Genomic DNA, 22,421 nt, shown 5'->3' on the forward strand with positions numbered 1-22,421 from the left:
ACAACCAAAAAAGCCTATGAAAGGTACCAGGGGCATTTCATGGGGCCCCCTACTGACCCCGGGCCCTCGGGCAGTGCCCGAGTGCCTAAATGGTCAGTCCTCCCCTGATCACAATGCAGCGTAGCACACTACCATGTGTTGAGGTGTGCTGCATTAGAAAAAAATTATTTTTTTTTTGGTTCTGGTACATTGGCAGCCCCATTTATTTGAACAGCCTGCCTTGACCCAAAGCTGATATGACAGGGGACCCCATTTCAGACTTGGGGTGCTTGGAGATTTCCCATATTTTTAGGGCCAGTTCACACCATAGATGCGTTCTGGATGCACATTTTTTACACGTTCTGGTGCATTTTATATGCTTTCTGGTTAATTTTTTCTCCTTTTTTTCTTCAATTTAAAGTGTTACTAAACCCACAACAGTACAATCAGTCTGTAGATGCAGTAAAGCATGCTTGTTAAACTCACTGAGCAACCTAAGGGGTTAATCCTCTGCACTGTGTATAAAGGCCGTTTGGTCCTGTCTCCTCTGATCCTCCCCTTCTTCCAGTGTCCCCCCTTTATCTCCTATATCGTGTGGAGTCACTCTACACATGCTCAGTTTGGTGTGTATTGCTAGAGAGTTTTTTTTTCATTCTTGGGAAAGTGCATGTGATCAGCACAGGGCCAATCAGCACTGTCCAGACAGAGGTCAGGGGTCCTGTATCCTCCTAGAGCAGAATGAAAACTCCTCCTACAAGCTTTAACCAGTGCTCAGCTGGACACTGGTAGAAGTCACAAGATTGCTCTAACTGCTGATGAGAAAAGGTATTAGCAGTTTATATTTACTAAAATAACTGCATTTCCATGTTGTGTGTACTGTGGGAGACCAGATATAGTGAATGCGGGGTCCGGGGAGAGCGGATATAGTGAATGCGGGGTCCGGGGAGATCTGATATAGTGAATGCAGGGTCCGGGGAGAGCGGATATATTGAATGCGGGGTCCGGGGAGACCGGATATAGTGAATGCAGCATCCGGGGAGACCAGATATAGTGAATGCAGGGTCCGGGGAGAGCGGATATAGTGAATGCAGGGTCCAGGGAGAGTGGATATAGTAAATGCGGGGTCCGGGGAGACCAGATATAGTGAATGCAGGGTCCAGGAAGACCGGATATAGTGAATACCGGGTCCAGGAAGAGTGGATATAGTAAATGCGGGGTCCGGGGAGAGCGGATATAGTGAATGCAGGGTCCGGGGAGACCAGATATAGTGAATGCAGGGTCCAGGGAGACCAGATATAGTGAATGCAAGGTCCGGGGAGACCAGATATAGTGAATGCAGGGTCGGGGGACCCGGATATAGTGCATGCAGGGTCCAGGGAGAGCGGATATAGTGAATGTGGGGTCCCGGGAGACCGGATATAGTGAATGCAGGGTCCGGGGAGAGCGGATATAGTGAATGCGGGGTCCGGGGAGAGTGGATATAGTGCATGCAGGATCCCGGGAGAGCGGATATAGTGAATGCAGGGTCCTGGGAGACCAGATATAGTGAATGCAGGGTCCGGGGAGAGCGGATATAGTGAATGCAGGGTCCGGGGAGAGCGGATATAGTGAATGCGGGGTCCGGGGAGAGCGTATATAGTGAATGCGTGGTCCGGGGAGAGCGTATATAGTGAATGCAGGGTCCGGGGAGAGCGGATATAGTGAATGCAGGGTCCGGGGAGAGCGGATATAGTGAATGCAGGGTCCGGGGAGAGCGGATATAGTGAATGTGGGGTCCGGGGAGACTGGATATAGTGAATGCAGGGTCCGGGGAGAGCGGATATAGTGAATGCAGGGTCCGGGGAGAGCGGATATAGTGAATGCGGGGTCTGGGGAGAGCGGATATAGTGAATGCAGGGTCCGGGGAGAGTGGATATAGTGAATGCAGGGTCCGGGGAGAGTGGATATAGTGAATGCGGGGTCCGGGGAGAGTGGATATAGTGAATGCAGGGTCCGGGGAGAGTGGATATAGTGAATGCAGGGTCCGGGGAGAGTGGATATAGTGAATGCAGGGTCTGAGAAGAGCGGATATAGTGAATGCAGGGTCCGGGGAGAGCGGATATAGTGAATGCGGGGTCCGGGGAGAGCGGATATAGTGAATGCGGGGTCCGGGGAGACCGGATATAGTGAATGCGGGGTCTGGGGAGAGCGGATATAGTGAATGCGGGGTCTGGGTAGAGTGGATATAGTAAAGGCAGAGTCCAGGGAGACCAGATATAGTGAATGCGGGGTCCGGGGAGAGCAGATATAGTGAATGCAGGGTCCGGGGAGAGTGGATATAGTGAATGCGGGGTCCAGGGAGAGCGGATATAGTAAAGGCAGAGTCCAGGGAGAGCGGATATAGTGAATGCGGGGTCCGGGGAGAGCAGATATAGTGAATGCGGGGTCCGGGGAGAGCGGATATAGTGAATGCAGGGTCCGGGGAGACCAGATATAGTGAATGCAGGGTCCGGGGAGAGCGGATATAGTGAATGCGGGGTCCGGGGAGAGCGGATATAGTGAATGCAGGGTGCGGGGTTTACTAACACTTTAATAAGGACATGTGCTTTCCGGTGCATTTTTGGTGCATTTCAGTACAGTTCAGTGCAGCGTGATCATCTACTTTTTTATCTGGAACTGACCACACTGGTGTGAACTATGCCATTGGAAACCATGTAACTTACAATGCATTTTTGATGCAAACAAAAAAACGCACGGGACTGCATGTGGTGTGAACCGGCCCTTTAAGGGTGTTGTGATTGAAAAGATTTTGAGAAACGCTGTTAACAGTGTATAGTCACCTGAAGAGGCACGACCACTAAAATTCTACGCCTCTTCTGGGGCGCGTGGACACGGAAATCTGTACGGTTTCAGAATCGGTAATGCGGTCGTGCTGTAATAGATACAAAGTATCTCAACGCTTTTATCTTCCAAATGTAATTCTCCCATTACTGGCTCAGAGATAAAACGGTCCCCTCCCCCACTTCCAAAATTAATTTCTTTGGCTTTTCCTGAAATTCCCATTATACCACCCACTGCTGTTGTTCATTTGCTATTAATATTTCTGACTTTGATGTATTTATTTTCTCCTATCTCCATCGCCGCGATTAAACGGAGATTGTGGATTCTGATTCTCGTCGAGCAACTTAAATAAGAAGGTGCAAATTAATATTTAAATTAGGCGATTTGCATAATCCCGGGCGGCGGTGCTCCTACTCAGCAGGTTCACCGATAAGGATTGGCAGTTTGGCGTGACCTTGGTCAAACTTCACAGGGATGTCATGACTTAAAGGTGAACTCTGGGCCAGGAGCGGACTGACAACTCATGGGGCCCCCGGGCAATAGGGGATCATGGGGCCCCTGTGTCCTTGCCCAAACTCAAAAAAGCCTATGAAAAAGGTACCGGGGCATCTCATGGGGCCCCGGGCCCTCGGGCAGTGCCCAAGTTTACAAACGGTCAGTCCACCCCTGCTCTAGGTCTTCCCTTCAGTCTTGCCTGGTTGTATCGGCTCCTCTCCTGGACTGCAACGGCTTCCTCTGATTTCACTGCACACTGTGAGCTTCTCACAATGTGCATTAGAAGCTGCAGAAAGTCAGATAGAGCTTTGCTTCATTTCCTGGCGGATGTCCAGCGGCATGTAGCTCTTTCCTCCCCAGCCTGACTGTTCCTGGTCCCTGCCCCTTTCATTCTTTGGATTTCAGCTCTGACAGTCAATGGTGGGTATTACCTAGGGTGGCCTTTCCTCAGGTGTGCAGCATTTCTGAGCCAGTACCGTGGAGCTTGTACCGGTCTCCACCAACAAAGCAGTCCCCTCACCTCACTACCAGTGACTGACCCCTTTGTCGCTCTTGGGGCCTAGCCAGTGCACAATTGCAGGGCCACTTATTTGTTTATTCCACTCTGATTTGTCACCTTTCACTGTTTTGTGTGTTTTTTTACTCACTAGGATAGATGGTGTGGGTCCTCGGGCCTGCCCTGAAGGGGAGGATGCGTGGCCATTAGGTTCCTTCCTCCCCTGTTCCTGGGGGGGGGGGGTGTCTCACTTCGGGAGAGCTCCCTGACCTAGTACATGGTGGTTGGCTTCAGCTAGCCACAAGGAATGGGGTCCACCAGGCCTTTTGGCTAGGTGGACCATGTTGAAAACCCTTTGTCCCGGTCAAGAGCTTTGCGCCCCGGGAAAATCAAGCTAGAAGTCCTACCCCTTTGGGGGGTGGACAAAAGCATACCCTTAGGTGCACTTTTTTGTGTTTTTGCACTTGCACAATTTTTGTACACTTATGGATTTCAGTTTTTTCGCACCTCCATGGACTCAAAAAAAAAAGGTATGTTGCTCTTGTTATTACTTGGAGACGTTTAAGTTTATCATGGAGCAGGAGCTACATGGAGTCAAGCCCGACTTGTGGAAGGAAGCCAAAGACTATCTACAGGCTGATTAGAGCCAAGGACATTGTGGATTCCGTTCCAGGCCTGCCTTCAGCCACTTGCAAGGTGGTCTGGAGGAATGTTTCTTCAAAGAGACTCACCAACAGGCACAAGGACCTGGCATGAATGGCGATCCAAGGGGGTAGGCTGCCACTGAAGATGTTTATGCATGCCAGGAACCAGAGCAGATACAGGCACTGCCCTTTTTGCATCATCCAGGAGGAAACTGCTCTGCACATTTTCTGGGAGTGCCCCATTGCTCAGGACTACGGTTGCCACCTCATCCCTTTAAACCCAAGCACATATTAATTACACAGGTTCTGAGGCTGTTTAAGGTGGTAATTAAACTCACCTAGTGCCTGATCTGCATTAAATTAGCCTCAGAACCTGTGTAATTAGTATATTTATCTGATGTAGCAGGGAGCAGAGTTGTGGATGGCTTTGTAAGTTGTTGTCAGTATTTTACATTTTATTATTTGGGGCGAGTGGCAACCAGTGGAGGGATTGGTGGAGAGGGGTGGAGGACACTGAGTGGAGGTCAGTGGAGGGATTGGCACAGAGGGATGGAGGACACTGAGTGGAGGCCAGTGGAGGGATTGGCAGAGAGGGATGGAGGACACTGAGTGGAGGCCAGTGGAGGGATTGGCAGAGAGGGATGGAGGACACTGAGTGGAGGTCAGTGGAGGGATTGGCAGAGAGGGATGGAGGACACTGAGTGGAGGCCAGTGGAGGGATTGGCAGAGAAGGATGGAGGACACTGAGTGGAGGTCAGTGGAGGGATTGACAGAGAGGGGTGGGGGACACTGAGTGGAGGTCAGTGGAGGGATTGGCAGAGAGGGGTGGAGGACACTGAGTGGAGGTCAGTGGAGGGATTGGCAGAGAGGGGTGGAGGTCAGTGGAGGGATTGGCAGAGAGGGGTGGCAGACACTGAACGGTTGGTAAGGTGGATGAGCCTGGCAGCAGTATTGATGATAGACTGGAGGGGGATAGCCTATGTAAAGGTAAGCCAATGAGGAGGGAGATGCAGTAGTCAAGGTATTGGGAATGGATGTGGGCCTGAAAGGATAGTTCAGAATCCAGGGTTACCCCTAGCACCCTGGCATGCAGATATGGGTTGATAGTGGTACTATTGATCCTGACCGAGAATTTGGGGGAAGAAGCACATGGAGGAGGAAATATTATGAGCTCAGTTTTGGATAGACTGAGTTTTAGGAAGTGGTGTTACATCCAGTCTGATATATCTGTTAGTAAATCGGTGATACATGAGGAAACTGATGGGGTGAGCTGAGGAGTAGAGAGATAGATTTGTGTGTCATCGGCATAGAAATGCTATTGGAGACCATGGGAAGCTGTCAGCTTACCCAAGGAAGAAGTGTAGATCAAGAATAGGAGAATTCCAAGGACAGAACCTTGGGGGACCCCGACAGTAAGAGGAATAGGAGAGGTCCAAGGACAGAACCTTGGGGGACCCCGACAGTAAGAGGAGTAGGAGAGAGGAGGAAGTAGGGTTGTAAGTGACACTGAAGGTGTGGTGAGATAGGTAAGATTCGAACCAAGGAGAGTACAGTCACAGAGACCAAGTAAATAGAGTTTTTTTTAGGAGGAGGTGGTCAACTGTGTCAAAGGCAGGGAAGAGGTCCAAGAGTAAGAGTATAGAATAGTGACCGTTGGCTTTAGCTGTTAGTAAGTCGTTTGTGAGTTTTAGGAGGGCAGTTTCTGTGGAGTGTTGTGGGTGAAATCCAGACTCTGAACGGTTAGCTAGGTGGATGAGCCTGGCAGCAGTATTCATGATAGACTGGAGAGGGGATAGTCTATGTAAACCATGCGAAGCTGAACCAAGGAAGAAGTGTAGATCGAGAATAGGAGAGGTCCAAGGACAGAACCTTGGGGGACCCCGACAGTAAGTGGAGTAGGAGAGGAGGAAGTAGGGTTGTAAGTAGCACTGAAGGTGCAGTGAGATAGGTAAGATTCGAACCAATGGAGAGTACAGTCACAAAGACCAAGTAAATAGAGTTTTTTGAGGAGGAGGGGGTGGTCCAAGAGTAAGAGTACGGAATAGTGACCGTTGGTTTTAGCTTTTAGTAAGTTGTTTGTGAGTTTGAGGAGAGCAGTTTCTGTGGCGTGTTGTGTGTGAAATCCAGACTGAAGGGGACTGAGAAGGTTATTCTCAATAAGGTGGCAGCTCAGCCGGTTGTAGATTAGACGTTCAAGGAGGTTGGAGACAAAAGGGAGTAAGGAGATGGCTCTTAGGTTGCTAAGATTGGTGGGGTCCAGTGAGGCCTTTTTAAGTATGGGGGTGATTAGCGCATGTTTTAGAGAGTTGGGAAAGATGTCAGTAGGAAGGTAGAGATTGAAGATATGAGTTAAAGAATGAAGGATAGAGCCAGAGGGTGACCGTAATATTTGCGAGGGAACAGGGTCCAAGGGGCAGGTGGTTAGGTGGGCTTTAGAAAAAAGTTTACCAACCTCCTCTATAGTAGCTGGGTTAAACAAGGGAAGTATAGATTGTGCAGGTGGACAAGGAGTGTAGGGTGAGGGAGATATCTGGTGGACAAGGAGTGTAGGGTGAGGGAGATATCTGGTGGACAAGGAGTGTAGGGTGAGGGAGATATCTGGTGGACAAGGAGTGTAGGGTGAGGGAGATATCTGGTGGACAAGGAGTATAGGGTGAGGGAGATATCTGGTGGACAAGGAGTATAGGGTGAGGGAGATATCTGGTGGACAAGGAGTGTAGGGTGAGGGAGATATCTGGTGGACAAGGAGTGTAGGGTGAGGGAGATATCTGGTGGACAAGGAGTGTAGGGTGAGGGAGATATCTGGTGGACAAGGAGTATAGGGTGAGGGAGATATCTGCACAGTGGAGATGTCGTCACGAATTGTATCAATCTTATTTTTGAAGTGATCTCCTGAGCAGTGAGTGAGTTAGTGGGTGGAGGTAAAGAAGGATGAAGTAGAGAGTTAAAGGTAGAAAAGAGTTGACGGGGATTGCATGAGAAGGTGTAATGAGAGTAATAAAATAGGTCTGTTTGGCAGTGTGGAGACAAGAATTGTAATTTTGAAGGGCAGATTTATATTGGTCGAAGTCTTGCTGGCTACGTTTTAGGAGGCATCTGGTATTGTCTGTTTGCCAGGGCTGTAGTGGTCGGGGCCTAAATCTGTGTGTAGTGATGGGGCCAACATGTCTACGGTGGATGACCATGAATTGTTGTAGACAGAAGTGTCCAGGTTGGGGCAGGACGGCTGAGATTTTGTCATAGAGACAATCTGTTGCCAAAAAAGAAGAGAAGGGTTAAGATAACGAAAGTTTCTACGGGTAACTGTTCGTTAGTTGGAAGACAAGGAGGAAGCCAAGGAGAGAGTGAAGCTAATTGGGGAGATTTTGTCAGAGACAATCTGTTGCCGAAAAAAGAAGAGAAGGGTTAAGATACCGAAGGTTTCTACAGGTCAGGGGCGGACTGACCATTTGGAAACTCGGCACTACCCAAGGGCCCGTGGTCAGTAGGGGGCCCCATGAGATGCCCCTGGTACCTTTTTCATAGGCTTTTTTGAATTTGGGCAAGGACACAGGGGCCCCATGATCCCCTATTGCCCAGGGGCCCCATGAGTTGTCAGTCCGCCCCTGCTACGGGTAACTGTTCGGTAGTTGGAAGACAAGGTAGGGGAAGCCAAGGAAAAAGTGAAGCTAATAAGGGAGATTTTGTCAGAGACAATCTGTTGCCGAAAAAAGAAGAGAAGGGTTAAGATAACGAAGGTTTCTATGGGTGACTGTTCGGTAGTTGGAAGACAAGGAGGAGGAAGCCAAGAGTTAAGCCAAGTTAATAACAGAGTGATCAGAGAGAGGAAGAGGAAAGTTGGTGAGGTTGCAAGTAGTAGATAGGTTGGAGAATACAAGGTTGAGGCAGTTCCCATTGCAGTGAGCAGAAGCATGCGTCCATTGTTTCAGGTCAAAAGAAGTGGTTGGGCTCAGAAGCTTAGAGGTAGCAGGAGTGCTAAGATGAACAGGGATGTTGAAGTCACCAAGAATGATTGTGGGAATTTCAGAAGAGAGAAAGTAAGGCAGCCAGGCAGAGACGTCATCAAGGAAAGCTTAACGATAATATTAATTACAACTTTAGTAATAACAGTATTAAGAAAAATAATATTCTTCTATTCTTTTATTGAATGTTATTATTACTATTATTAACAATATTATTACTGTTATCACTATAATACTCATTTGGTAAAGCGCTGAGCAAACTGTTGGCGCTATATAAATCCTGTATAATAATAATAATAATTAATACCATCATTATTATTATTATTATTGCTGCTGTCATTATTAATATTAACCCCTTAAGGACCACTATATAGCAGATATACTGATAATGGGTGGCACCTGTGCGCACAAGCACATATATATATGTGATTTCGCATTTCCGAGTAGGGGGCACGCGGGAGTCGCACACGTGCCCTACCTGCGCCTCCATTCGTGCCCGCGGATGTCAATCACTGGGTCCCGGCTGGTAATTACCCGCCAGCACCGAGCATTTCTGATGGGGAGCAAGATTGTTTTCTTTACAAATAATCATCCTCCCTGTCAGCTCACTGCACAGTACAGCCATCCAGAGCAGGGTGCTTACAGTGAAGAACACCCCCCCCCCCCCCAACCAGTAAAACACTCTCAGCGCACAGTTAACCCTTTGATCGCCCCTCACATTAACCCTTTCTTGCCTAGTGCCATAAGCACAGTGTCAGTGCTTTTTTTTTCACTGTATTGGTGTCACTGGGGATGTCAGTGACACCAAGCTAGTTCCCTCCCCCAGTGTCAGAATGTCCGCCGCAGTCCCACTAAAAGGCGCTGATACTAGTAGAATAAAAAAAGGTCCAGTATCTATACCGCCATTTGTAAAAGCTATAACTTTCACGTAAACCAATTAATTTACACATATTGCGATTTTTTTTTAGCAAACGCACGGAGCAGAATACATTTTGCCCTAAATTTATGATGAAATTTCACTTTTAAATTTTTTTTACTTTTTAGCAAAAAGTTCTAATTATTGTTTTTCTCAAAATTTTTGGTCTTTTTTTGCTTATAGCGCAAAAAATAAAAACCGCACATCAAATACTACTGAAAGAAAGCTAAATTTGTGGGGAAAAACAGACGTAAATTTCATTTGAGTGCAGCGTTGCATGACCGCACAATTGTCGTCAAAGTGATGCAGCGCCGTAATTGCCTGGTGAGGAAGGGGGGGAATCCTCTGGAGGGCGAGGGGTTGAATAATAATAACAATTTTTTATTATTACTACTATTATTACTGTGACCAGCAGCAGTATTATTATTATATGGTGTATGATGTTGTATATTATCCTGTAATCCAGTTCTTCGGAAGCTCTGGGAACGCCCACTTCCTCCTCCGCCCCGCCTCTCTTCTATTATCTCCCTGTCCCACTGCTCCTCCATCCCCGCCCCTTTCCTCCTCCGCCCCGCCTCTCTTCTATTATCTCCCTGACTCACTGCTCCTCCATCCCCGCCCCTTTCCTCCTCCGTCCCGCCTCTCTTCTATTATCTCCCTGTCCCACTGCTCCTCCATCCCCGCCCCTTTCCTCCTCCGCCCCGCCTCTCTTCTATTATCTCTCTGTCCCACTTGTCCTCCATCCCCGCCCCTTTCCTCCTCCACCCCGCCTCTCTTCTATTATATTCCTGTCCCACATCTCTATCCCCGCCCCTTTCCTCCTCCGCCCCGCCTCTCTTCCATTACCTCCATGTCCCACTTCTCCATCCCCGCCCCTTTCCTCCTCTGTCCCCGCCCCTCTCTTCCTCTCGCCTCCATCCGTCCACTGTTATCTCCCCGTAGGCCCCTCCCCTCTCCTCTCCCCAGAGCTGTCAATCGATTGCTCGGCGCTCAGCTCTCAGCCTGGGTCAGGCGGCCGGCATCGCAGATCTGTGGATTCGGGAGTGACAGCCATGGCGTCCGGTGGCGGAGGCGGGAGGGACGCCGGGGAGCGGGGTATGACGGAGATCCGACAATGTGCTGTCATCCATGGGAGCACCGAGGAAGGTGGTGGGGGGTGAGGAGGGGAACACAGGAAGAGGGGCCCAGAGTGTGGGGGAGGGGAGTCTGAGAACTCGGGGGGGGGGGGGTGGTAATTATGGGAGTTATGGAGGGCACAGAGGAGGGGGGAGGGGTGATAGCAAGGAGAAGGAGCAACATGAATGGTGCACTGAGGATGGGGCAACATGGAGGGGGCACTGAGGATAAGGCAACATGGAGGGGGCACTGAGGATGGGGCAACATGGAGGGGGCACTGAGAATGGGGTAGCACAGAGGGGACAGCACGGGGGTGGGGGCACTGAGGAGGGGGCAACATGGAGGAGCACTGAGGGTGGAGCAGGATGGAGGGTGCACTGAGGATGGGGCAATATAGAGGGGGCACTGAAGATAAGGCAACATGGAGGAGGCACTGAAGATGGGGAAACATGGAGGAGGCACTGAGGATGGGGCAACATGGAGGAGGCACTGAGGATGGGGTAACATGGAGGGAACACTGAGGATGGGGCAGCATGGAGGGGGTACTGAGGATGGGGCAGCATGGAGTGGTCACTGGGGATGGGGCAACATGGAGTGGGCACTGCGGATGGGGCAGTATGGAGTGGGCACTGAGGATGGGGCAGCATGAAGTGGGCACTGAGGATGGGGCAGCATGGAGGGGGCGCTGAGGACACAGTACCCGGTGGTAGACTGGTGAAGCTGAAGATGGGGGAGGAGTCAGGAGATGCTGTGCAAGGAGGGGGGCGGGCTCTATTAGGAATGATTTTTGGGGTTGAGGCCTGTACTTGGAGGACACTGCTGGGTGTTGTGTAGATGTTTGTGGTTCTATGAAGTCGCGTTGATTGTTGTACCTGGAGAGTGATCCCCGAAAACAACCATTTGTGTCTGGTGCTGATTGGCTGTGGGGGTGATTGGGGTGTGCAGGCTGTTGTGTCCCTTGCAGGGTATATGACAGCGCTGGGGACTAAGGCTCATTGTCCGTATGGAAGTCCAGCTTGAATTTCTGGAATTGTTGTCCTTATGAGGGAGGAGGCCTCAGTCCCCATCTCTGCCCTTCCCGCCTCGGCCCCCGAGGCCGCCCTTCCCGCCTCGGCCCCCGAGGCCGCCCTTCCCGCCTCGGCCCCCGAGGCCGCCCTTCCCGCCTCGGCCCCCGAGGCCGCCCTTCCCGCCTCGGCCCCCATGGCCGCCCTTCCCGGCTCGGCCCCCATGGCCGCCCTTCCCGCCTCGGCCCCCATGGCCGCCCTTCCCGCCTCGGCCCCCATGGCCGCCCTTCCCGCCTCGCCCCCCATGGCCGCCCTTCCCGCCTCGGTCCTGATCTTCAGGCAGCAATGCAAAGTGATATTACAATGTTTTCTATGGAATTTCAGGTTCTAATGGAAGTGTCCGTCTGTCTGTCCTCAGCTCCACCCTCAGCCCTGTAAGGTGCACCGGGGTCCAGATGTCCCTCCGAGTGATCCCAACCCACCCCAGCGTCAGTCATGGCCTCGCAGTACAACGCCCCATTCGATGAACAGGGGGAGGTGAGAGAGGGCTTCCTCTGCCCCTTGTGCCTGAAGGATCTCCAGTCTTTCTACCAACTGCAGTCCCACTATGAAGAGGAACACTCCAGCGAGGACAGAGACGTCAAAGGGCAGCTGAAAAGTGAGTACTGTGCTTAAAGGATGACTCCACCCAAAGATAACATTTCGGTTGCAGGTGAAATGTGGTGAGATGATCCCGCCACTAACTTTGTATTTTTTTTCTGTTTCTTCGGGCTTGTCTGTATGTTAGACAGTGCAGTTAGCATTGTTGCTGAACAATTACAGGATAAGCCACCTCCCAGCTTATATCCTCCCTCCCCTCCAGTCTTGCACAGGTGTACCGGCTCCTCCCCTTCAGGCTTGCACAGGTGTACTGGCTCCTCCCCCTCAGTCTTGCACAGGTGTACCGGCTCCTCCCCTTCAGGCTTGCACAGGGGTACCGGCTCCTCCCCTTCAGGCTTGCACAGGGGTACCGGCTCCTCCCCTTCAGGCTTGCACAGGGGTACCGGCTCCTCCCCTTCAGGCTTGCACAGGGGTACCGGCTCCTCCCCTTCAGGCTTGCACAGGGGTACCGGCTCCTCCCCTTCAGGCTTGCACAGGGGTACCGGCTCCTCCCCTTCAGGCTTGCACAGGGGTACCGGCTCCTCCCCTTCAGGCTTGCACAGGGGTACCGGCTCCTCCCCTTCAGGCTTGCACAGGGGTACCGGCTCCTCCCCTTCAGGCTTGCACGGGGGTACCGGCTCCTCCCCTTCAGGCTTGCACGGGTGTACCGGCTCCTCCCCTCCAGGCTTGCACGGGTGTACCGGCTCCTCCCCTCCAGGCTTGCACGGGTGTACCGGCTCCTCCCCTCCAGGCTTGCACGGGTGTACCGGCTCCTCCCCTCCAGGCTTGCACGGGTGTACCGGCTCCTCCCCTCCAGGCTTGCACGGGTGTACCGGCTCCTCCCCTCCAGGCTTGCACGGGTGTACCGGCTCCTCCCCTCCAGGCTTGCACGGGTGTACCGGCTCCTCCCCTCCAGGCTTGCACGGGTGTACCGGCTCCTCCCCTCCAGGCTTGCACGGGTGTACCGGCTCCTCCCCTCCAGTCTTGCACGGGTGTACCGGCTCCTCCCCTTAAGTGGGACAGGTAGAAGCTGCAGCAAATCAGATAGAGCTCCACCTCATTTCCTGGCTGGAGGACATCCAGGTTTATTAGCCCTTTCCTCCCCAGCCCGTCTGTCCCTGGCCCCGCCCCTTTCATTGGATTTCAGCTCTCTCAATTATGGAGGTTTGGCATCACATGTGGGTGTTATCTATGCAAAATACAGCCTGCCTAGGAACGCCCACTTCTCCAGACTGACACCCACTTAGCAAGGCATTTTGATATTTGCATAACTCCTCCCAAAAGCCAGCCCACTGCTGGGACTGATGGCTCTGGAGAGAAGGACTAGTGAGGGTGGCGGGACGTGTTCAGGAAGCCGTGTATAAAGGTCGCTTTGTAATCTCCTGCTGCACATCCTTCACCTGACGTTCCTAGATCTGGTTCACATCGCCAAGAAGGCAAAGAACAAGCTGCTAAAGAAAGATGGCGGGGAGAAGGCGGAAGGCGGATCCCAGGACCGCTACGAAGCGTACAGTTATGGGGGCGTGGATCCACGTATGTGGGACCCCCAGGAGATCGGTGAGTAGACGCTTCCATTTGTCCACTTAGCTTTTCACCCAAGGTTTGTGCACAAACGACTTCATAATTTGATCGACCATATAGGGCGTCCTATGAGTATTTCAGGAGAGGAGAGTTATAGAGGAAGGAGCGGAGTCCTCCAGCAGTGCCGAGTATTTCAGGAGAGGAGAGTTATAGAGGAAGGAGCGGAGTCCTCCAGCAGTGCCGAGTATTTCAGGAGAGGAGAGTTATAGAGGAAGGAGCGGAGTCCTCCAGCAGCGCAGAGTATTGCAGGAGAGGAGAGTTATAGAGGAAGGAGCGGAGTCCTCCAGCAGTGCAGAGTATTTCAGGAGAGGAGAGTTATAGAGGAAGGAGCGGAGTCCTCCAGCAGTGCAGAGTATTTCAGGAGAGGAGAGTTATAGAGGAAGGAGTGGAGTCCTCCAGCAGAGCAGAGTATTTCAGGGGAGGAGAGCTATAGAGGAAGGAGCGGAGTCCTCCAGCAGCGCAGAGTATTTCAGGAGAGGAGTTATAGAGGAAGGAGCGGAGTCCTCCAGCAGTGCAGAGTATTTCAGGAGAGGAGAGGTATAGAGGAAGGAGCGGAGTCCTCCGGCAGTGCAGAGTATTTCAGGAGAGGAGAGTTATAGAGGAAGGAGCGGAGTCCTCCGGCAGTGCAGAGTATTTCAGGAGAGGAGAGTTATAGAGGAAGGAGCGGAGTCCTCCGGCAGTGCAGAGTATTTCAGGAGAGGAGAGTTATAGAGGAAGGAGCGGAGTCCTCCAGCAGCGCAGAGTATTTCAGGAGAGGAGTTATAGAGGAAGGAGCGGAGTCCTCCAGCAGTGCAGAGTATTTCAGGAGAGGAGAGTTAAAGAGGAAGGAGCGGAGTCCTCCGGCAGTGCAGAGTATTTCAGGAGAGGAGGGTTATAGAGGAAGGAGCGGAGTCCTCCGGCAGTGCAGAGTATTTCAGGAGAGGAGTTATAGAGGAAGGAGCGGAGTCCTCCGGCAGTGCAGAGTATTTCAGGAGAGGAGAGTTAAATGCCATCCTGCTGTGCCAATGTGAACCAGTGTTTGTTCCATTCTCTGCTCTGGCAGATCGCTGACACTTTCACTCCCTCTATTCAAACATCCATGTAATTGTTGCTCATAGTACACAGGTGACACACGTATGAGTTCTGTGTTTAGCCATGTGTCTGTATTCTGCTGGTATCACTTATAGTCGAGTTTCTCTCTGTTTTCCGGCAGGTTTTACGCGGACGCACCTCTCTGACTTTAAGAGGCATCGGGCGGCCAGGATAGATCACTCTGTGGTGGAAGTCAACAAACTAGTCATTCGTTTAGAAAAGGTGAGCACCACCGCCTGGGGTTTAGTTCGGCTTCTCGAGTGTTCGACAACAGGATGGGCTGCACACGTCCCAGATAAAATAAATTGTATGTCTGGGCAACAAAACACACATTGAGTGCAGCCAATACATACACACGTCCCGTGTTTTGCCTGTTTAACCAAGTGCTGAAATACAGAAAAATACTTGTTGATCCTGCCAGAGCAGTACAAAGCTTCATGCTTACATAGTAAACCACAGCACACAGTTAACCCTTTGATCGCCCCAGATGTTAACCCTTTTTCCTGCCCAGTGCCATTAGTACAGTGTCAGTGCTTTTTATTATCACTGATCACTGTATTGGTGTCACTGGGGACGTCAGTGACAGTTCCCCCCCAGTACTAGAATGCCCGCCGCTGTCCCTCTGTAAGTCGCTGATCGCCGACCATTACTAGTATGAAAGAAAATAATAAAAATTTCAGTGTATATACCGCCATTTTGTAGATGCTATACATTTTAAGTAAATCAATTCATTTACACGTTTTGGGTTTTTTTTTTAGCAAAGATATGGAGCAGGATACATTTTGGCCTAAATTTATGACGGAATTTGATTTTTTTTTTTTTTTTTTCTGGATATGTTTTATAGCAAAAAGTCAAAAGTTTTGTTGATCTTTTTTTGTTTATAGCGCAAAAAATAAAAAACGCAGAGGCGATCAAATACCACAGAAAGAAAGCTCTATTTGTGGGGGAAAAAGGACGTAAATTTAATTTGGGTGCAGCGTTGCATGACCGCACAATTGTCAGTTAAAGTAACGCGGCGCTGTATCGCAAAAATGGCCTGGTCCGGAAGGGGGGGAAATCCTCAGGAGGGCGAGGGGTAACACTAAAGGTAGATTTTTTTTTCTTGTTTTTTTTTTTTTTGTTTTGTTTGTTTTTTTTATACATTTTTTTAAATAACAAACATGTCATACTTACCTGCTCTGTGTAATGGTTTTGCACAGAGCAGGCCCAATCCTCCTCTACTGGGGTCTCCCGCTGGCACTTCTGGCTCCCCCCCTGCTGTGTTCTCCCATAGCAAGCTGCTTGCCATGGGGGCACTCATGCACGCTCGCTCGCTCCCGAACCCCACTCTGTGTGTCCACAAGACAAACCAAGTGCGGCTCAGCAGTGCTCCCTCCTCACTGGCTGTAATTGACATCAGAACAGGCCGATGGCTCCTGCTGCTGTATCTGAGCCAATGAGAAGGCAGAAATCTGGGTAAATATTTTGGGGAGGGGAGTTGTGCACAGAAGGTTCTTTTTTTTTTTTTTTTTTTTTTTTTTTTTTAGAATGCTTAAAGGTAGAAAAAAAACCTTCAGCCTTAAGAACCACTTTAGCCGCCTCCCACCCGCCATATAAGGTAATGAGGGGCACAAGGCGGTTCACTCGTTCTGGGAAGATGTCATATGACATCCTCCCACTCTAACTGCGCGTGCGTGGCTCCGGGGGCGTGCAGCGTGGCGATCTGTTGTGTGCTGTGTCCTTCGGACACAGCGGATCAATGATCAACGGAAAGAGCTGAAGGTGTCGGCTCGGTCATGTGATCAGCTGTGTCCAATCACAGCTGGTCGCATGTAAATAGGGAAATGCCAGTTATCGTCATTTCTCTCCTCACGAGTTGTGACGCTGACAGAGGAGAGGAGGGGAGAGCCGGTAATTGGGATTCCTCAGAGGGGACATCTACACTGATGATCAGTGTGCCCTGATGATCAGTGTAGCCCCATCAGTGCCACCTGTCAGTGCTCATCAATGCCACCTATCAGTGCCACATATCAGTGCCTACCACTGCACATCAATGCCACATATCAGTGCCTACCACTGCACATCAATGCCACATATCAGTGCTCATCAATGCCACCTATCAGTGCCACATATCAGTACCTACCAGTGCACATCAATGCCGCATATCAGTGCCCATCAGTGCCACATATCAGTGCCTACCACTGCACATCAATGCCACATAGTGCCCATCTGAGCTGCCTTTCAGTGCCACCTGTCAGTGCCACCTATCAGTGCCATATATAGGTGCTGCCTTTCAGTGCCCATCAGTGATGCCTTTCAATGCCACCTACCAGTGCCTCCTCATCAGTGCCCATCACTGCAGCCTCTATAGCGCACATCAGTGAAGGAGAAAAATCACTTATTTACAAAATTTTATAACAAAAACTAAGAAAGAAAAAGTTTATTTTTCAAAATTTTCAGTTTTTGGTTTGTTAAGCAAAAAATAAAAACCCCAGAGGTGATTAAATACCACCAAAAAAGCTCTATCTGTCTCAAAAAATGATAAAAATTTCATATGGGCACAGTATTGCATGACCGCGCAATTGTCATTCAAAGTGCGACAGCGCTGAATGCTGGAAATTGACCTGGACAGGAAGGGGGTAGAAGTGCCCGGTAGGCAGGAAGGGGGTAGAAGTGCCCTGTAGGCAGGAAGGGGGTAGAAGTGCCCTGTAGGCAGGAAGGGGGTAGAAGTGCCCGGTAGGCAGGAAGGGGGTAGAAGTGCCCTGTAGGCAGGAAGGGGGTAGAAGTGCCCGGTAGGCAGGAAGGGGGTAGAAGTGCCCTGTAGGCAGGAAGGGGGTAGAAGTGCCCGGTAGGCAGGAAGGGGGTAGAAGTGCCCGGTAGGCAGGAAGGGGGTAGAAGTGCCCGGTAGGCAGGAAGGGGGTAGAAGTGCCCTGTAGGCAGGAAGGGGGTAGAAGTGCCCGGTAGGCAGGAAGGGGGTAGAAGTGCCCGGTAGGCAGGAAGGGGGTAGAAGGGCCCTGTAGGCAGGAAGGGGGTAGAAGTGCCCGGTAGGCAGGAAGGGGGTAGAAGTGCCCTGTAGGCAGGAAGGGGGTAGAAGTGCCCGGTAGGCAGGAAGGGGGTAGAAGTGCCCTGTAGGCAGGAAGGGGGTAGAAGTGCCCGGTAGGCAGGAAGGGGGTAGAAGTGCCCGGTAGGCAGGAAGGGGGTAGAAGTGCCCGGTAGGCAGGAAGGGGGTAGAAGTGCCCTGTAGGCAGGAAGGGGGTAGAAGTGCCCGGTAGGCAGGAAGGGGGTAGAAGTGCCCGGTAGGCAGGAAGGGGGTAGAAGGGCCCTGTAGGCAGGAAGGGGGTAGAAGTGCCCGGTAGGCGAGGGGTTAAGAAGTCGGGTTACACATGTTTATTCCAGATCTCAACAAAGTTTGGCGCAGTGACTACTCTGCTCTTGTGATTTGCCCGCGATTGTTATTATGGGACTTATAGAACTGAGAATTTCTTGTTTTTTTCTTCGATCTGTAGCTCACTTCGTTTGACCGTGTGACCACAGACACTGCCAAGATAAGAGGTAGGCCGGTCTCCATATTGTTTCCAATGGCTGCAGCCAAAGCTGGAAACTAACTTGTGCCTTTCCTGCCTCCCCAGCCATAGAGCGTTCTGTGGTGCCGTGGGTGAATGACCAGGATGTGCCCTTCTGTCCGGATTGTGGCAACAAGTTTACCATGCGCAACAGACGCCATCACTGCCGACTTTGTGGTTCCATCATGTGCAGGAAATGCACCGACCTCATCACCATTCCATTTGCCAGTAAGGGGAGAAAAAAAAATACGTTCGTCCCCCTTAAAGTGGAACTTCGCTCTCCCAATCAACGTTGACTAGTTGTAATCTGTATGCTGCTAGCATTAGTAAATAGATAGGAAAGTATATCATATTTACTGGTGATATATATATATATATATATATATATATATATATATATATATATGTGTATGTATGTGTGTATGTGTGTGTGTGTGTGTGTGTGTATATGTGTATTTATATATATATATATATATATATATATATATATATCTATCAGGAAGTAGAAAAAAAAAAAAATATATATATATATAATCTCAGGAAGTAAAAAAATAAATATATATATATTTATTAGATATATAAAAAAAAAGTTTTTTTTTACTTCCTGGTTTCCATGCCTAGGCAGAAGGTGACATCCCAGAAGCCTTTGGGAGGGGACGGAGGGTTCTCAGCTCTGTCAATGCCAGAGCTAAGTGCAGATGGATTCCAGGAAATAAATGCTACATTAATTAATTGCCCTTACTCAAGATGGCCACTGCCAGAAATACCAGGGGGTGTTTTTCAAAATGAATACTCAGCAAAATAAAGCATGAAGACCTGGGTGGATGGGTGAGTTTGCTTTGAATATGAACAATGATGCTGCTAGCATTAGTAAATAGATAGGAAAGTATATCATATTTATTGGTTTTATACCTTTTTTTTTTTTTTTTTTTTTTCTTTTTTTTTTTTCTGCCTGGTTTCTATGCCTAGGCAAATTATGTCACACCCCAGAAGCCTTCAGGAGGGGCAGGGAGGGTTCTCAGCTCCGTCAATGTCAGAGCTAAGGGCAGATAGATTCCGGGAAGTATATGCTACATTATTTGCCCTTACTCAAGATGGCCACTGCCAGAAATACCAGGGGGTGTTTTTCAAAATAAAAACTCAGCAAAATATAGCATAGAGACTTGGATGGATGGGTGAGTTTGCTTTGAATATGAACAATGAATTAAATAGCATTTTTGGTTTGTGATGCTCAGATGCAGTTCCACTTTAAGGTCTTACTAAACCCACAACAGTACAATCAGTCTGTAGATGCAGTAAAGCATGCTTGTTATACTCACTGTGAGACCTAAGGGGTTAATCCTCTGCATTGTGTAAAAAGGCTGTTTGATCTCGTCTTCTACTGTCCCCAATCCATCTAATAGCACAGAGCTCTAGGATACACTCTGCACATGCTCAGTTTAGTGTGTATTGGTAGAGTTTTATTTTTCTTTGGGAGAGTGCATGTGATCAGCAGAGGGCCAATGAGTGCTGTCCAGACAGAGGGTCAGGGTTAGGCAGCCTCATAGGACAGTCAAAGCAGAACGAAAACTCCTACAAGCTTTAAGTGGTGCTCAGCTGGACACTGATATAAGTCACAAGACTGCTGTATATTGCTGATGAGAAAAGGTATTTAGCAGTTTATATTTACTAAAATAATTGCTTTTCCATGTTCAGTGTACGGTGGGAGAGCAGATATAGTGAATGAAGGGTCCGGGGAGACCGGATATAGTGAATGCGGGGTCCGGGGAGACCGGATATAGTGAATGCGGGGTCCGGGGAGACCGGATATAGTGAATGCGGGGTCCGGGGAGACCGGATATAGTGAATGCGGGGTCCGGGGAGACCGGATATAGTGAATGCGGGGTCCGGGGAGACCTGATATAGTGAATGCGGGGTCCGGGGAGAGCGGATATAGTGAATGCGGGGTCCGGGGAGAGCGGATATAGTGAATGCGGGGTCTGGGGAGAGCGGATATAGTGAATGCGGGGTCCGGGGAGAGCGGATATAGTGAATGCGGGGTCCGGGGAGAGCGGATATAGTGAATGCGGGGTCTGGGGAGAGCGGATATAGTGAATGCGGGGTCTGGGGAGAGCGGATATAGTGAATGCGGGGTCTGGGGAGAGCGGATATAGTGAATGCGGGGTCTGGGGAGAGCGGATATAGTGAATGCGGGGTCCGGGGTGAACGGATATAGTGAATGCGGGGTCCGGGGTGAACGGATATAGTGAATGCGGGGTCTGGGGAGACCGGATATAGTGAATGCGGGGTCCGGGGAGAGCGGATATAGTGAATGCGGGGTCCGGGGAGAGCGGATATAGTGAATGCGGGGTCTGGGGAGAGCGGATATAGTGAATGCGGGGTCTGGGGAGAGCGGATATAGTGAATGCGGGGTCCGGGGTGAACGGATATAGTGAATGCGGGGTCCGGGGTGAACGGATATAGTGAATGCGGGGTCTGGGGAGACCGGATATAGTGAATGCGGGGTCCGGGGAGAGCGGATATAGTGAATGCGGGGTCCGGGGAGAGCGGATATAGTGAATGCGGGGTCTGGGGAGAGCGGATATAGTGAATGCGGGGTCTGGGGAGAGCGGATATAGTGAATGCGGGGTCCGGGGTGAACGGATATAGTGAATGCGGGGTCCGGGGTGAACGGATATAGTGAATGCGGGGTCTGGGGAGACCGGATATAGTGAATGCGGGGTCCGGGGAGAGCGGATATAGTGAATGCGGGGTCCGGGGAGAGCGGATATAGTGAATGCGGGGTCTGGGGAGAGCGGATATAGTGAATGCGGGGTCTGGGGAGAGCGGATATAGTGAATGCGGGGTCTGGGGAGAGCGGATATAGTGAATGCGGGGTCTGGGGAGAGCGGATATAGTGAATGCGGGGTCCGGGGAGAGCGGATATAGTGAATGCGGGGTCCGGGGAGAGCGGATATAGTGAATGCGGGGTCCGGGGAGAGCGGATATAGTGAATGCGGGGTCCGGGGAGAGCGGATATAGTGAATGCGGGGTCCGGGGAGAGCGGATATAGTGAATGCGGGGTCCGGGGAGAGCGGATATAGTGAATGCGGGGTCCGGGGAGAGCGGATATAGTGAATGCGGGGTCCGGGGAGAGCGGATATAGTGAATGCGGGGTCCGGGGAGAGCGGATATAGTGAATGCGGGGTCCGGGGAGAGCGGATATAGTGAATGCGGGGTCCGGGGAGAGCGGATATAGTGAATGCGGGGTCCGAGGTTTAGTAACACTTTAATCTGTCTTTGCCTTTTGCAGACAAGCTCACTAGCGCCAGCAAGCACTCAGCCTCATCTCACAGTAGCCCCAATCTGTCCCCTAACACCAGCGCCCAGACCTCGCGCCGGGGCAGCATCAGCAGTCTCAGCAGTGTCAGCTCCGTCCTGGAGGAAAAAGATGACGACAAGATCCGCTGCTGCCAGCACTGTAAGGACACGCTGCTCAAGCGGGAGATGCAAATGGACGAGAAAGAGCACGCGCCAGAGATTGTCCGCCATTATCAGGTGAGAAGCGGCTTGTGCACTACATACTGAACACTGGCTGAACTTTTATTAGAGTGTAGCATTGTGAACACAAGACCAAAGGAGACAAGTAATATGGAATTTGACACCGCTAATCCGCTGCAGTGAAAGCTGTGGTGCTGTCGTCCTTTTTCTTGCTTTGCTAAAGGGGACCTGTACTGTGGAAGCTGTTCCCAAAATGTCAAGCAGAGGGCAAAAGGACTAGCCACTGTGGGCTTTCTGCAGCTCATTTTTATCCAAGTATTGACTTGCCATCCTTTGTTCTGCACGCTCTGCATGGAGGTGGCCATCTTGGTAGAGGCAGGGCTTTGCTTCCTCATGTCAGAGCTGCACCCTGATGACTGGTGAGCAATTGACCAAAAAGCAGCAGGAGTGGTGGAAGAAGCATGGTTCCATGGAATAGATGAAGCAGGGGAGAATCTTGCTCTGCAGGTCCTCAGGTACAGCTTCCTCTCCAGCAAGGAGAACAATGAGCAGCATGGTAGTGACATCGCCAAATCTCACTCCAAACATGATTTTAAATACTTAGCATTGATTATTTACTTCACATCTGGCAGCAGTTTGGAATGGCAGGAAAGAAAAGCAAATATAGATAGATAGA

At 50.6% G+C, this 22,421-nt stretch overlaps 1 protein-coding gene across 1 annotated transcript in view; it reads left to right on the forward strand.

Moving 5' to 3' along the window:
- Positions 1 to 10,298: 10,298 nt before the first annotated feature.
- Positions 10,299 to 22,421, forward strand: part of RBSN (rabenosyn, RAB effector) — a gene marked incomplete at its 3' end in the record, with an annotated part of 31,604 nt that continues 19,481 nt past the window's right edge. Inside the window, exons 1-7 of the mRNA XM_089667757.1 lie at positions 10,299 to 10,407; positions 11,851 to 12,090; positions 13,485 to 13,628; positions 14,845 to 14,945; positions 18,209 to 18,254; positions 18,332 to 18,493; positions 21,558 to 21,802. Of these exons, the coding sequence (XP_089523883.1) occupies positions 11,928 to 12,090; positions 13,485 to 13,628; positions 14,845 to 14,945; positions 18,209 to 18,254; positions 18,332 to 18,493; positions 21,558 to 21,802 (861 nt within the window). The remainder of the gene's footprint in view (positions 10,408 to 11,850; positions 12,091 to 13,484; positions 13,629 to 14,844; positions 14,946 to 18,208; positions 18,255 to 18,331; positions 18,494 to 21,557; positions 21,803 to 22,421) is intronic.

This window comes from Staurois parvus, unplaced genomic scaffold (assembly GCF_062004578.1).
Source record: "Staurois parvus isolate SC_StPar_1 unplaced genomic scaffold, SC_StPar_1.0 ptg003556l, whole genome shotgun sequence".
Lineage (NCBI taxonomy): Eukaryota > Metazoa > Chordata > Amphibia > Anura > Ranidae > Staurois > Staurois parvus.